The sequence below is a fragment of the Thalassophryne amazonica genome, chromosome 14 (genome assembly GCF_902500255.1).
Source record: "Thalassophryne amazonica chromosome 14, fThaAma1.1, whole genome shotgun sequence".
Lineage (NCBI taxonomy): Eukaryota > Metazoa > Chordata > Actinopteri > Batrachoidiformes > Batrachoididae > Thalassophryne > Thalassophryne amazonica.
The window spans coordinates 7,406,500-7,423,328 of record NC_047116.1 but is presented as its reverse complement, the minus strand read 5'-3'; the positions used below and the strand labels follow the sequence as shown (position 1 = coordinate 7,423,328).

Below are 16,829 nucleotides of genomic sequence, written 5' to 3'. Positions count from 1 at the left end.
CAGTTTGGTAAGAACTCCTCCGCACGTCTGTCTCAATGTCCCGAAAAAGTACAGATGTCCACGTCTTTTCACAATTCCTGTGCTAGTCAGACGACATACCGGATCAAGACAGCGTCCAGTTTAGAAATGAACGGCACATTCCACTGTTACAGGAGTTTCTGTCATGGAAAGAGGAGCTGAGTTCCGCGCGTCACGGTGGAGCCGCATGGCGCAAAGCAACGCCGTGATGAAGCCTCACAGGACATGTTGGGGCATGTCCAGCTCATGCTCAATTTCTCGGATAATCACACGACTGAAAAGCAACTGACAGCCGTCTGAAATCCACCTGAAAGCCGTCCTGAGAGACCAACACGGAGGTGGTTTTGTGCCGCGTAATGAACGGCTCCATGGCGTGTCCCTCCGCTTTTCTTTCCATGAAAAAAACTCCTGTAACAGTGGAATGTGCTGAAAAAGTGCTGATGTCCACGCCTTCTGCCTTTTTGTGAAAGTCAGATGACATCCCGGATCAACAAAGCCTTCACGTTGGAAATGATCTGGTTGTTTCAGCAGGGTGTGAGCCTGTCGATTGGCGCTCAGAGCAGTTGTGGGTGGTCTTTAAACCGTCTGGATCACTCCTTAATCTGTGTAATCCCCATAAAATCGTCCCTGAAAGCCATATTAATTTTCCGAACAGTGTCCACCTGGAGGTCTCTCACAGTTTCTGGAAAAAAAATTGATGCAGCAAAGCTCCAAATCGTTCAGACATTTATTCGCAATAAAAAAAACGACAAGAGGAGTGGACCAGTGCTCACACAAAGCCTGCTCACAGGCGAATGACGCAACCGACAGGCATGAAAAAACTCACGCATGCGCACGAAGGTTCAAGCTTGGCTGATGCAATCACACGTGATTCAAATCCATATGGTTTTTGAAAAAAATAAAAAGGTCGGATACTTTTCTCACAGACCTCGTATAACGGATTTTGTATAATGGATTTTCGCTCACATTGGACAAAACGTCTCGCCCCACATAATGTATTTCCATTTTAAAACTCCTTGCATGTACCGGACAGAGCAGTCGGGACTAGTCTGGACGTGCCCAGTAACAGGTACAAAATGAAGTTCATCACTGACACTCGCTGATTCGAGGAAAGTGGGTACCTTATTTCCCTGATTAAAAGCCTGGCCATTAATTTTTTCAATCTGTGCTCAGATGTGGGATCGAAACGATACTGCTTGTTGCCTGCACTGTAATATGCTGTTAAGTTTCAATTCACACATATCCCTGGGTGTAATGAACCAAACTGTTATAGATCAGAGCCCTCTGCGGGGCTGCAAATCTGTGCATCTGCTAAATGACGGACACCGCAAGGACTGTGATTAATCACTTTTATGTTTTCACTACTTCCTCTCCTGTCATTTTTTTAGAAGTTTTTGCTTTGTGCCTGCCAATTACATTTCGGTCATGGATCAAATACGTTTGGCAGAAAACTCCACAAATATAACCAACTTCACAACAAGGAGTCAGAAAAAGACACTCAAATGACCCACATTTCATGGAGGAAATTGTACGTACTGTATCGCTGGTTTGGAGGTTGATGATTGTTTTATACATGTAACGGATTTTGTCTGTTGTATACGTATAGCGGATTTTGTCCGTTATACGTATAACAGATTTCCATTGTAACGGACAAAGTCCGCTGGTCCACCTAATTTTATGTGAGCTTTACTGTATATCAAAATAAACAGGTGCCAAGTCATAACTAATACATATGTAAGTGAAAACTAATAAGTGCTGAGTCATAACTAAGAGGTACTACTGTAAAGGAGGCCAGCAGGTGGTGCTGTGCAGAAGAAGTCAAATAAACCTCATGACCCCCAAGGGCAAAAGACCACTAGAGCCCATAGGTTTAGCTTCGTGGATAGAGTGCCTGCTTCCTGTCCCTAGGACTGTGAGTACGAACCCAGAATGGGATGAAGCAAAGCAGGTTACACTACATTATAAGGTGCAGTTCACACTCATCACTCATCTTCAACCGCTTATCTTGGATTGGGTTGTGGGGGCAACAGCAGCAGCAAGGGACCCCAGACTTCCCTTTCCCAGGCCACATTGACCACCTCTAACTGAGGGAGGCGTTCCCAGGCCAGTGTGGAGATATAATCTCTCCACCTAGTCCTGGGTCTTCCCCGGGGTCTCCTCCCAGATGGACATGCCTGGAACACCTGCCTAGGGAGGCACCCAGGGGGCATCCTTACCAATTGCCCAAACCACCTCAGCTGGCTCCTCTCAATGCGAAGGAGCAGCGGTTCTACTCCGAGCTCCACGCGGATGGCTGAGCTTCTCACCCTATCTCTAAGGGAGACACCAGTCACCATCCTGAGGAAGCCCATTTCAGCCGCTTGTACCTGCGATCTAGTTCTTTCAGTCATGACCCAACCCTCATGACCATAGGTGAAGGAATGAAGATTGACCAGTAGATCGAGAGCTTCACCTTTAGGCTCAGCTCCCTTTTAGTTACAATAGTACAGCAGAGCAAATGCAACACTGCCCCTGCTGCGCCGATTCTCCAGCCAATCTCAGGCTCCATTTGTCCCCTCACTTGTGAACAAGACCCCGAGGTACTTGTACTCCTTCATTTGGGGAAATACCTCATTCCCTACCTGGAGTAGGCAATCCATTGGTTCCCTGCTGAGAACCATGGCCTCAGATTTAGATGTCTCACTCTTCATCCAGAAACGCATCCAGACTAAATCTGCTTGACTACCTGGATGACTGAGGATCTCCACAGATGATAGGCTAGGCCTTAAGTGTGTATGTGTGTGTTGGGTTTAAATTGATTTTAAGTCTCACATTGGCCATTGTAACCTGAGTAAAGAGCTGGAATCATTTTGTTTTAAACACCCTCATTGTCTGGTTCTGTTTGGGTTTGTTCAGTAATCCAGGTCGGGTGGGACGGACTATTTCCTGAAGATGAAGTTTGATTTGTTTCCTCTGTTGTCTTGGTGTCGAGGTCCGGCTCTGGTTTCTGTGCCCGCTTGGCGTGGGCATGCACTCCGCTGGTGCTCTTGTAGCTGCAGTTGGGTTTTTTTGGAACAATGGTGAGTGTGAAGGCCTCAGAGGCTCAGTGAGAACAGAAAGCAGCTGTGGGCGGGGCCAAGCCACATCTGGATGAAAAACATCTGGAGCTCTCCCTCTCTCTAAATGAGCGTTTCTCTGTCCGTCCTGGAGCTGAAGACAGGCTGACAGAGGGACGATGGCTCCTTGGTGCTGGAGCTTTTGGACCGCCGTGCTGCTGGCTGCGTGTGAGTGGTTTTTTTTTCTCTCTCTAAAGGCCTTTTTACTTTTCCTCGCTGTTGTTTTGTGACACTCAGAGGTTTGGGTGACGGACAGATTTCACTCACACGTCTCATGTGCTTTTCTTTCTTTCAGTGTGATTTGTCTTCAGTCCAGCTGAGTGTATATTAGGGGAGAGCGGGGTCGCTTGACACACTTTTATGTGCAGACACAAACCGATTATTGATGTACTGTGATAATACCTTCAATAACTGCATAATATGTGTATTATAAGTGTGTACTGTGTGTACAAAGTACACAGTGTGTACACTGTGTACTTTGTGTTCTTCTATGTGCCAGATTTCTCTCACTGTGAATTCCGTAACATCTGACTCTTTGTATTTTGGAGATTAGATGTCATACGTGTGAACATATGACCCCCCCCCCCCCCCCCCCCCCACACACACACACACACACACACACACACACACACACACACACACACACACACACACACACACCCCAGATCCCTACTTTGTTCATAATCAGTTCAGAAACAGTTAAAGAATAAATGTGTTCAAACACTGGCACGGGTCGATGGTTCTGCTGGACTGTATACGGTCCTGAACCTCTTTTTCTTTCCAGTCATCCTTTACTCCATCCATCCACCTACACTTTAGCCTCCCCTCTTTTTCTTCCATTTCCATTCTCACTCTTTTATCCCAGCCACCTACCTCACGTTACTTTCTTAGACATTTTCTCTGCTTTTGTTGCTCCCCCAATTCTCTTAAATCTTGTTTGTTTGTTTGTCTGTTCGCAGGATAACCCAAAAGTAATGAACAGATTTTGATCAAATTTGGTGAGAAGATAGATAAAGGTGGGGAAGCACAGTGGATTAGGAGTTAGGGCTGTTGCCTCACAGCAAGAAGGTCATGGGATCATTATGAACGGCTGAGCCTTTTGGGGATGCTCCTTTTATACCCAATCATGACACTCACCTGTTTCCAATTCGGTGTTCTTTGAGCATTCATCAACTTTCCCAGTCTTTTGCTGCCCCGTCCCAACATTTTTGAAACGTGTTGCAGGCATCCATTTCAAAATGAGCAAATATTATATTACAATAAAGTTTATCAGTTTGAACATTAAGTATCTTGTCTTTGTGGTGTATTCAATTGAATATAGGTTGAAGAGGATTTGCAAATCATTTTATTCAGTTTTTAATTTACATTTTACACAATATCCCAACTTCATTGGAATTGGGGTTGTATAAAATGTTTTGTTGTTGTTGTTGTTGTTGTTTTTGTTAAATTCAAGTTTGTTAATTTTGAATTTTCTTGTTGTTTTTCTTTTGTTTTGAACTGGAGGAGTCCCATTAATTAACAGTGGACAGAGAGCCGCCGGGGCCAAAAATAAACACTGATGTGTGAATTACATAAAGTTTAATACAATTTATATAAAATGAACCATTCTAAATCTGTAATAACAACTTTTAAATGTTAAAAATGTCACTCTCTAGTTTTAATTAACAATAATTTATGAATAATTCCAAAGACCTGGTTGATGGTTGCCATGGCAGCAGCTGAAAACTGATCAAGACTAAGATCCAGGATTTTAATGATTTCCTGGACTCAGCCACCAGAGGTGAACCTGTGTGAGGTGAAAGTGTTGAACCTGTTCAGACATTCACATACCTCAGCTGTGACCTTCATGTCTCTGGGTCCCCAACCTTTGAGATCGAACGACATCTGGGAAGATCTTATGGAGACATAAGGTCACTGGACAGAGAAGGACAAAGTCCAAGTCTTTAGCGTGCTGGTGCTTCCTGTCTTACTGTATGGTTGTGAGACCTGGACTCTAGTTAGTGAACTAAGGTGACAACTGGATAGATGTCTATGGTACCAGGTCTCTTTGGAGGATGCTTTGGTAGTACTGGAATGACTTTGTGTCAAATGAATGGTTTCTTGGGACACGCAGTATTACTTGAGGGAACATCAGTTACAACACATTGACCATGTGGTGTGGTGCGTTTCTCTAGACATGATCCAGCACATTGGTCCTTCAGTGTTGAAGACCCCAGAAGTTGGAGAAGACTTAGGACACCCTCAAGGCTTACCTGACTGTGGCAGGTAGATGGTTAGTTTTGAGAGTTGGGGATGGACCAGTTGTCTACCTGGGTGGTTGCCATCCATGGCCAAATGTCATTCCCTGGTGTAGCACCACTGCATGCTCCTGGACATGACGTGATGTGACATGACCTGCATACACAACACCAGATTATGCAGTTTGAGGATGAGCCATAAGGTGAGACTCTTGATTTACCAGTCCATTAACACTCCTATCCTAGTCATGAACTTTAGGTAGTGACTGAAAGAATAAGGTCATGGATACAAGCAGTGGAAATGAGATTCCTCCGTAGGTTGTCTTGGATTTCAGTCCTGGACAGGCTGAGAAGCTTGACTACCTGGGAGGGACTCTGAGAAGAGCTGCTGCTTCTTCGTATCGAGCCAGCTGTGGTGGCCTTTTTCGGATGTCCTCTTGTCATCTCCCTAGAAAGGTCTTCCACGCACGTCCAAGTGGGATGAGACCCTGGGGAAGACCCAGTACTGCTGTAGGGGTTATATTTCCCAGCTGGCTTGGGAACACCTTGGGATCTCCCAGGAAGGTTTAGAGGACTTGACCAAGGACAGGGAAGTGAGGTATGAACTTCTTGGCCTCCTACTACTTTGATCTGGAATTGAATAAACCGTAGAAAATGAATGAATGAATTAGAATATTTAGTCCCAATCATATCCATCTGTAAATGTTAAAATTTTTTTGTACTGTATGACTGTAAAATTTAAACATGTCACCAGCTTTAGAAGCCACGGTGTCCCGGGCCTGTAGTTTGAGCCCTCTGATTTATAGTAACATAGATTTGTGTCAGTGATGAGTCATAAGGTCATGATCACATCACCTCACAGTCCTCATGAACACAAACATAAGACAAACACACTTTATTGCGGTGCCAGTCTGTCTTTTCTCCGCCATCTGAAGACGGCGCTAAGAATCGTCTCTCTTTCTGTGTCACTATTCATAAGACGACGTTACAATGTCGCTCTTTGTTGCACATGAGATTATACTGTAGATGTTGAACTCAGCGGGTTCTGCACTGCATCTATTCATTTCACACACAAAAAAAAACACGTTTATGTATCTGGATTGTAAAATTATTGATTATTATGATTGACTTTTTGCGTTAACAGTAACAGAAATGAAAATAAAATAAAAAATAAAATACAAATTAAAAAACAAATAAAGCGAACCCTGACAAACAAACCACAAGCTGTCTCAGACATGTGGACCTTTTAGATGACTTAGTTGTCGCAATAACTATTGCACTACTTAGCCAAGTCACAAAATCAAACTTCCTTTGCTGCAATACAAACTTATATTAGCAGTCACCTGTGACTTGAGCATAAAAAATATGTTCCTTTCAAGTATTTAACTCATTATCGAAATAGCGACTGAGATAACTAGTTTGTGCCAGTCACAGAAATAGCTCACCAAGCTAGGGCTAGTTAGCATACCAAGTTATTTTATAAAATCTTTCTATGCTGTTGCATAAACCTGCAAAAACACACTAAAGTTGGCAATGAACTGACCATTTAAAAAATAAGCTTCCTTCAAGTATTTAAGTCTCTATCCAGGTAGTAACTCAGCTAGCTAGTCCAGGCTAATCACAACAATGACTTTTAAAGACAGAACTGAATAGCATGTTACCTACATGAGTCACAAACACAAATTTGATACAATCATTACCACAAAAAAACATTAAAATTATTGGCATTCAGCTGTGAATCAAGCATCATAAAAATGAATACCCTTCAAATATTTAACTTGATATCCAGCTAGCGACTGAGTTAGCTAGCTAGTTTAACTAATGACAAAAATCGCTCACCAAATCAGAATTCATAATATCACCAACAGCATTTGTTATAAATAATCGACAGATGCAAGAATACTTTAGTACTTTAGGAACTACGCTACACCATTTTAAGGTGGATAAAAATGCTCCCTGTTGACACATTTTCTTTCTCTTCAACAATTTATGTAAAAAAAGAATGAAGCAAATGTCAAAGGTGAATAAGACCCTCCGGTGTTTGACTACTACCAATGTTTTAATATGATTAAGGTTGCAAAAAAATAAAAAATAAACTCATCCCTTAGAGGTTGGTGTTGGTGGTGGAGTTTGGAGTGCTGGAGGATGGTGGTGGAAGTTCTCTAGGTGATAGAGGTTGGAGGTGTGGATTGTTTTTGAAGGTGGAGGTTGTTGGTGGTGGTGTTCAGGATGTAGATTGGTGGTGGAGGTCAGTACTGGTGGTGGAGTGTGTGGGGGTAGATCGGTGTTGGTGGTGGAGTTCAGGGTGTAGATTGGTGGTGGAGGTTAGTACTGGCGGTGGAGTGTGTGGGGGTAGATCGGTGTTGGTGGTGGAGGTCAGGGTGTAGATTGGTGGTGGAGGATGGTGGTGGAGTGTGTGGGGGTAGATCTGTGTTGGTGGTGGAGGTCAGGGTGTAGATTGGTGGTGGAGGTTAGTACTGGCGGTGGAGTGTGTGGGGGTAGATCGGTGTTGGTGGTAGAGGTCAGGGTGTAGATTGGTGGTGGAGGTTAGTACTGGCGGTGGAGTGTGTGGGGGTAGATTGGTGTTGGTGGTGGAGGTCAGGGTGTAGATTGGTGGTGGAGGTTAGTACTGGCGGTGGAGTGTGTGGGGGTAGATCGGTGTTGGTGGTGGAGGTCAGGGTGTAGATTGGTGGTGGAGGATGTTGGTGGAGTGTGTGGGGGTAGATCTGTGTTGGTGGTGGAGGTCAGGGTGTAGATTGGTGGTGGAGGATGGTGGTGGAGTGTGTGGGGGTAGATCGGTGTTGGTGGTGGAGGTCAGGGTGTAGATTGGTGGTGGAGGATGGTGGTGGAGTGTGTGGGGGTAGATCGGTGTTGGTGGTGGAGGTCAGGGTGTAGATTGGTGGTGGAGGATGGTGGTGGAGTGTGTGGGGGTAGATCAGTGTTGGTGGTGGATGTCAGGGTGTAGATTGGTGGTGGAGGATGTTGGTGGAGTGTGTGGGGGTAGATCTGTGTTGGTGGTGGAGGTCAGGGTGTAGATTGGTGGTGGAGGATGGTGGTGGAGTGTGTGGGGGTAGATCGGTGTTGGTGGTGGAGGTCAGGGTGTAGATTGGTGGTGGAGGATGATGGTGGAGTGTGTGGGGGTAGATCAGTGTTGGTGGTGGATGTCAGGGTGTAGATTGGTGGTGGAGGTCAGTACTGGCGGTGGAGTGTGTGGGGGTAGATCGGTGTTGGTGGTGGAGGTTGTTGTTGGTAGAGTGGGAGTTGTGGATTAGTGGTGGAGGTTGTAGGTGGAGTTTTTGGGTGTAGATTGGTGTTAGTGGTGTAAGTTGGTGGTGGAGTTTGTTGTAAGTTTGCATTCTGAGTGCCTTCTAGTTTGATCTGTTGTACGTGGTTGTTTGGATTATTCTTTTTTGGTGCTGTGTTAAAGAATCAGCTGATCAGCTGCAGCCTTCAACGTTCAGCTGAAGCTTCTCAGGAAACCGAATCACTTCATCAGCTTCAGATGTGAATGTGCGGTTCTTTGTGTTGGCGTGACACAAACAGGCGGCCCTGATGGGGAGGGCCTCCTCCACAGAGCCTGCATGGCTGAGATTTCCCATGAGCCTTTGAGGGCGGAGTGTTCAACGCTAACTTGGCTCTAAAGGCGAGTCGCTTCTGGCTTCAATTTAGACACACACACACATATATATGTATCTGTGTGAGGACTGATATGTTGTTATTGCATAACATACCCCAGAAACCCTCATTTTGACTTTAAACAGTGCAAAGGTCACTTGTCAATCAAAACCAGTTACTTTTAACTGATAATAAAAAAAAAGCGGGGGGGGGGATTTTAGTCGTTAGAATATTTATGTATTTATTTTTCCTTTGCACAAGTAAGTGGTAAATGGACTGGATTTATATAGCCCTTTTCCATCTGCATCAGACACTCAAAGCGCCTAACAAGGATGCCTCACATTCACCCAGATGTTGGGGTGCTGCCATAAACGGTGCTCACTACACACCGGGAGCATCTAGGGGATTAAGGACCTTGTCCAAGGGTCCTTAATGATTTTCCAGTCAGGCTGGGATTTGAACCAAGGATCCTCTGGTCTCAAGCCCAGTGCTTTAACCACGAGACCATCACCTCCCCAAACTAGTAACTAGTGGGTAAACAGTTTAAACAAATAAATACACAAGACTCCCATAACAATGTGAACATGAATATCAGAACAACATTATTACATTTTTTTAAACTGGTGTCTAATTAAGAAACGTGACTTGTTGTTTTGTTCCCCATCTAGGATTTCTTCATATTCCTTAGCTACTGCTATAAACCCGCCGGCCCGTAGGTCTGGTGTCGCCGGTTGATTGGTCCGGTTCGGAGGACATAGGAGCGCACTCTGTGTGTACGTCCGTCACGTTTCAGAAACATATGGTTAAAATTGAGTGAAATTTGGTACAGTTGCTGGGGACTGTCCTGTCATTCTTTTCATGTAGTTTCATGTCTCCACCTCTAGCGCCACCAACAGGGCAAATTTGGAGGCATGTTTACAGTTGGAATTTTTGAACCTTTGGTTTTCTCAGTCCAAGTCGAATTTAATGATGTTGTTTTTCCATCACACTACACTTTCTGTCATACTGGGTTTTATGGAAAACTCTAAAAAAAATTTCATAAACCACTAATTTTGTTCAGTCTTAACGACATTTGGTGCATTTGATCTTCAGAACAAATCTGACGATTCTTTTATATGGCTGTTTGGTTTTTCAAAGCGTTCTTTGATCGTAGCTAATTGACATCTGTGCTGAAGTCGGCCAAATAGGAACTGAGGTCACAGTGTATCACAGTGAGGCTTTGACATATCAGGACCACGCTTGATACACGGTGAGACCCAAACATTTGGTGTCATGTCCCGTTTGTTCTGGCGGCTGATGCTCGGCATTGAGTGTCCTTATTTTTTGTTTGTGTTTGAATAAACCACCAAACCAGACGTCAACAGGCTCCGATTAGTCGTGTTATTTAGACACACAGACAAAAACAAATGTGAACCTGAACACAACACGTTCGTGAAGGAGAGGAGGAGGAGGAGGAGGAGGAGGAGGAGGAGGAGGAGGAGTGTGGTAACAGATTTCTGATTCTAATTCCAGCGAGCGTTCTGCTCCTCCAGCTCTGTTTTCTTCTTTGTCCTCGACTCTGTTTGGAAGAAAATGTCTCCTCTGTGTGACAGAGTTATTACAGAGTTATTACAGAGTTGTTAACATGCTCAACATGTTTGTCTACAAAGTCTTTAGAATCAGAGTGTTTTTCAGGTTATCGTTGGATATGATGCTGCAATTCAAACCTGAGCCCACATTGATTCACACACACACACACACACACACACACACACACACACACACACACACACACACACACACACACACACACACACACACACACACACACACACACACACGATTGCACACAATCTTTTTCACTAACGTTCATGCAAAACACATTGACACACATAAAACTCCACCCTGACCCAGAACATGGGGGGCGGGGGGGCTGAATCTTTTAGCACTTTGTAATGTTGCTGTTCCTTCTCACAACACCTAAGACACTGAGGATAGAAAGCGATGAAATGTTTCAGGTGTTATTCTGTCTCGTTCTTAATATGAGGAGAAAACACTGGTTCCAGATACTGAAGGACAAAATGAGTTCTGAGCCTTTGATCCGGAGTGTGTTTCTTCTGGCGTTTTGGTCGAGTCTGAATAATCAAAGTGAAGTGGTTTTACGTTTATTGGCAACATGTTTAAAGGGGAACCAAGAAGTTACTGGAATGTTGCCGTCTTTTGCTTTGGAGACGTGTTGTGTGTATTACTTTACTTCACATGGTAAACTGGCAAGAGCCTTCTGTCAGGTTGCTGAGGTTCAAGTCCAATTTTGTTCTTCATGGTGTCCATTCACACCAGGACAAGTTAACTCTGTGCTCCTCGCTTTGCTTTTCTTTTTGATCCTCTCTATATGCATATCTTTGCTCCTCTGTTGGCTCCACTCTTCGCTCCTATCTTTGATCTTCTCTTTGTTCTCTTTGTATTCATGTTTTTGCTCCTCTCTTCACTCTCCTCTTTGTATATCTCTTTGTGCTACTCTATATGCATCTATTTGATCCTCTCCTATCCTATATGCATCCTTTTTCCTCTCTTTGATCCTCTATATGCATATCTTTGCTCTTCTCTTTGTGTATCTCTTTCCTCCTCACTTTACTTGTCTCTTTGCTCCTCTCTTTGATTGTCTTTGTGCTTCTCTTTGCTTTTCTTTTTGCTCCCATCTCTTTGCTCCTATGACTTTGATCCTCTCTGTATACATCCCATTGCTCTTCTCTTTGTTCCTTTCTTTACTTGTTTCTTTGCTCCTCTCTTCATTCCTCTCTTTGTTCCTCTCTTTGCTTTTCTTTTTGATCTTCTCATTGCTCTTCACTTTGATCCTCTCTACATGCATCTCTTTGCTCCTCTCTTTGAACCTCTCTTTGCTCTTCACTTTGATCCTCTTTGTGCATCCCTTTGCTCCTCTTTACTTGTCTCTGCTGCTGTCTTTGCTCTTGTCTTTGCACCTCTGTATATGTATCTTTTTGTACCTCCTATTCCTTGATTCGAGCCTCTTTGTACTTTGATCCTCTCTATATGCATCTCTTTGCTCTTGTCTTTGAGCCTGTCTTTGCTCTTCTCTTTGCTCCACTCTGTATGCATCTCTTTGCTGCTGTCTTCACATGTTATTGGTACCTCTCTTGGATCCTCTCTCTGCTCCTCTCTTTGATCCTATCTTTGCTCCTCAGGGTTTCCTGCTGCAGTGGAGAATTTCAGCCATTTGAGCTCCAACCTGTGTAAGTGGTGTGAAGTCTCCAGTCCACTTTGTAAAGACAAGGTCTGCTTCAGTAACTGTACGCTGTCGTCCTTCTGCACCATTGCTGAGGAGATCTGTGTCGCCATATGGTGAGTCGCCGTGTGTTACCTTCACTGGTCCTGCCAGTTTAGCCACATTTGATTGAAAAGTTTCTGATTTGTTTCATTTGTCCAAAATCAAACCTTCTGTGTTCATTTAGTCAACTGTTTACAAACTGATTCATCTCCTTCTTTGATTTATTATTTTCTTTGATCATCTCACTTTTACTGCAGCAGCACTGATCATGTTGTTTATTTGTGCAGAAACTCAACATATCAACTTTCTCTCTCAATCACAGTTCTTTACTTTTCAAAAAATCTGAAATGACATGTTGTTTGTGTGTGGCTCGAATCCTGAGCCAGCAGAAGAAACCACAGAGCAGCTCCTCCGCCTGTGGATCAGCATTATGAAACATCCTGAAGTCATTTCTCTGAGCTGGTGTTGAAAAAAAAAACAAAAAACGCCTGACTAGAGTTTTTCTTCTTTCGTACTTGAGGGACGGTGAGACCCGTCAGAGCCCTCAGAGTCCATCTCTGCTTGGTTTGGATACTTGATGCTGATACCTGGTGTGTTTGGGATCCCCCCTCCCCTCCTTCCTGTGCCCCTCTCATTTCCGTGCACGTCGGCCTGCACGACCCTCCCAGCTTTCTGCAGGAAGCTGCGGCCAACAGAGAACGATAACAGGCAGAGAAAAGGGAGGAGAGGAAAACACTCGTTTATTCAGGTCAAAGTTGACACAGATCTTCTTGGAGCTGCTGAGGACCACAAAGTTTTTTACGGGCTGCACCCCGGAACCATCAGTTCAAGCCATTTGATGTTTATTTTTGATTTGTTTACGACATGTTTAAGAAGGAAATGAAAGTTCACAAATTAATGACAGCGCTCTTCAGGGAACACGCTGCCATCTTTCCATCGTGGGAACAGAAACAGTTTTTAAAAGTGGGGGGAACCCTTGGCCTGGTCCTGTAACTGTACCAAATAATAATACAAGTAATTCATAATTCAGTGTTACAGCACCTTCAGTTACAAAACTGTACAAAATACATCAAGGCACAACAATAAAAGTAAATTTTACACCCGTAAGAAGGATTTAAAACTGAAACATTAAGTGCAAATAAATCATGGAGACCAGCAGATATAATTACAAGTCAAATAAGATCAAACTCATTATAGGCGAAGAGGTTGTGTTTAGGCCTCAGACTCCACAAAGTCAAAGCACGATATCCAAAGGCTCTAAACCCTGCCAACTTCTTCTTAACCCTGGAAACAACAACAACAACAACAACAAAAAAACAAATTCACATTGTGTGGCTGCATGTTCATGAAGACAGTTGGGTGGGCAACCATCTGCCATGTAGACCTCCTTTAGAGGAAGACTATGCACATGTGGGAGACTACAGAACATGATGGACTTTGGGTGCTTCAGTGCCATCATTCTGTTTCAGTGACACAGCATGTGAGATACGGTGCTCATCTCTTCTTAAATTTCCCCAAATCGGGGGAAAGGGATCCGCAACACTCTCTGCCCATCAAAACACAGAATCAGTAACACCAGCAATGACTGGATCATTGAAGTTCTGAACTTTATTTTGACTGTTTCTTCCGTGGATGAATGTAGAATCAGCAACAGTAACAAAAGAGACGATTAGTTCTTTCTTTTACATTTACCCTGATGGACTACCCTGCAGTGGGGAATAAGTTTCATTACACTAGAAGTCTTTCAGAAAGTGCTGTAACTAGGTTTAAGGATATGATTCCTTCTTTATGTTCTCTAATGTCATATACCAACACAGAGCAGAGTAGCTACCTAAACTCTGTAAGGGAGTTAGAGTATCTCGTCAATAGTTTTACATCCTCTTTGAAGACAACTTTGGATGCTGTAGCTCCTCTGAAAAAGAGAGCTTTAAATCAGAAGTGTCTGACTCCGTGGTATAACTCACAAACTCGTAGCTTAAAGCAGATAACCCGTAAGTTGGAGAGGAAATGGCGTCTCACTAATTTAGAAGATCTTCACTTAGCCTGGAAAAAGAGTTTGTTGCTCTATAAAAAAGCCCTCCGTAAAGCTAGGACATCTTTCTACTCATCACTAATTGAAGAAAATAAGAATAACCTCAGGTTTCTTTTCAGCACTGTAGCCAGGCTGACAAAGAGTCAGAGCTCTATTGAGCTGAGTATTCCATTAACTTTAACTAGTAATGACTTCATGACTTTCTTTGCTAACAAAATTTTGACTATTAGAGAAAAAATTACTCATAACCATCCCAAAGATGTATCGTTATCTTTGGCTGCTTTCAGTGATGCCGGTATTTGGTTAGACTCTTTCTCTCCGATTGTTCTGTCTGAGTTATTTTCATTAGTTACTTCATCCAAACCATCAACATGTTTATTAGACCCCATTCCTGCCAGGCTGCTCAAGGAAGTCCTACCATTATTTAATGCTTCAATTTTAAATATGATCAATCTATCTTTGTTAGTTGGTTATGTACCACAGGCCTTTAAGGTGGCAGTAATTAAACCATTACTTAAAAAGCCATCACTTGACCCAGCTATCTTAGCTAATTATAGGCCAATTTCCAACCTTCCTTTTCTCTCAAAGATTCTTGAGAGGGTAGTTGTAAAACAGCTAACTGATCACCTGCAGAGGAATGGTCTATTTGAAGAGTTTCAGTCAGGTTTTAGAATTCATCATAGTACAGAAACAGCATTAGTGAAGGTTACAAATGATCTTCTTATGGCTTCGGACAGTGGACTTATCTCTGTGCTTGTTCTGTTGGACCTCAGTGCTGCTTTTGATACTGTTGACCATAAAATTTTATTACAGAGATTAGAGCATGTCATAGGTATTAAAGGCACTGCGCTGCGGTGGTTTGAATCATATTTGTCTAATAGATTACAGTTTGTTCATGTAAATGGGGAATCTTCTTCACAGACTAAAGTTAATTATGGAGTTCCACAAGGTTCTGTGCTAGGACCAATTTTATTCACTTTATACATGCTTCCCTTAGGCAGTATTATTAGACGGTATTGCTTAAATTTTCATTGTTACGCAGATGATACCCAGCTTTATCTATCCATGAAGCCGGAGGATACACACCAATTAGCTAAACTGCAGGATTGTCTTACAGACATAAAGACATGGATGACCTCTAATTTCCTGCTTTTAAACTCAGATAAAACTGAAGTTATTGTACTTGGCCCCACAAATCTTAGAAGCATGGTGTCTAACCAGATCGTTACTCTGGATGGCATTTCCCTGATCTCTAGTAATACTGTGAGAAATCTTGGAGTCATTTTTGATCAGGATATGTCATTCAAAGCGCATATTAAACAAATATGTAGGACTGCCTTTTTGCATTTACGCAATAAACCACTAGCACCCAGTAGATTGTGTACAGAGGAGCAACCACAGATTTTTCTTCTTTCCATGAGGACTGGTTGGGACTGTTTACACAGAGACTGCTACCTGCTGCTTTGGACTTGAACTAACAGTCTTTTTCAAGACTTTTTTACTTTTTTTTTTTTTTTAACTTTTTACTGTGCTCCAACGCCTAAGGAAGACCTCTAACGGTCGAAACATCGCGACGGAGCACTTTTATCAGCTAACTTTCATTAGCGTTGGCAGGCTAACTAGCTTGCTAACGCTTTCGTTTTTATTTTTTTATTTTTTTTATTTTTTTTTTTATTTTAGCACCGTTGTCATGTGTTGCCTGTGCTGCTTCATGGCCTGTTTGGTGCCTTGATTGGGGCACTCCTTCTGCTGAATCACCTCTGGATTATTTGCACATTATTCACTTTGTGTGTTTTTGGGAATCCGCTAGCTTAGCGTAGCTACTAGCTCTTAGCCGATTTAGCATGGCGGCTTCTCCTGTCTCTCCCGCACTTTTCTGCTCTGGGTGTGAAATGTTTAGTTATTCCTCGGCCTCCTTTAGCAGTAACGGTACTTGTAATAAGTGCAGCTTATTCGTAGCTTTGGAGGCCAGGCTGGGCGAAGTGGAGACTCGGCTCCGCACCGTGGAAAATTCTACAGCTAGCCAGGCCCCTGTAGTCGGTGCGGACCAAGGTAGCTTAGCCGCCGTTAGTTCCCCCCTGGCAGATCCCGTGCAGTCGGGAAAGCAGGCTGACTGGGTGACTGTGAGGAGGAAGCGTAGCCCTAAACAGAAGCCCCGTGTACACCGTCAACCCGTTCACATCTCTAACCGTTTTTCCCCACTCGACGACACACCCGCCGAGGATCAAACTCTGGTTATTGGCGACTCTGTTTTGAGAAATGTGAAGTTAGCGACACCAGCAACCATTGTCAATTGTCTTCCGGGGGCCAGAGCAGGCGACATCGAAGGACATTTGAAATTGCTGGCTAAGGCTAAGCGTAAATTTGGTAAGATTGTAATTCACGTCGGCAGTAATGACACTCGGTTACGCCAATCGGAGGTCACTAAAATTAACATTAAATCGGTGTGTAACTTTGCAAAAACAATGTCGGACTCTGTTGTTTTCTCTGGGCCCCTCCCCAATCAGACCGGGAGTGACATGTTTAGCCGCATGTTCTCCTTGAATTGCTGGCTGTCTGAGTGGTGT

The 16,829-nt window shown here is 43.5% G+C and overlaps 1 protein-coding gene across 1 annotated transcript in view; it reads left to right on the top strand.

Moving 5' to 3' along the window:
• Nucleotides 1–3,018: 3,018 nt before the first annotated feature.
• The window catches only part of tgfbr2l (transforming growth factor beta receptor-like), a 33,573-nt gene continuing 19,762 nt past the window's right edge, over nucleotides 3,019–16,829 (top strand). The window contains exons 1-2 of the mRNA XM_034186653.1: nucleotides 3,019–3,281; nucleotides 12,148–12,304. Coding sequence (XP_034042544.1) covers nucleotides 3,233–3,281; nucleotides 12,148–12,304 — 206 coding nt within the window. The 5' untranslated portion in view covers nucleotides 3,019–3,232. The remainder of the gene's footprint in view (nucleotides 3,282–12,147; nucleotides 12,305–16,829) is intronic.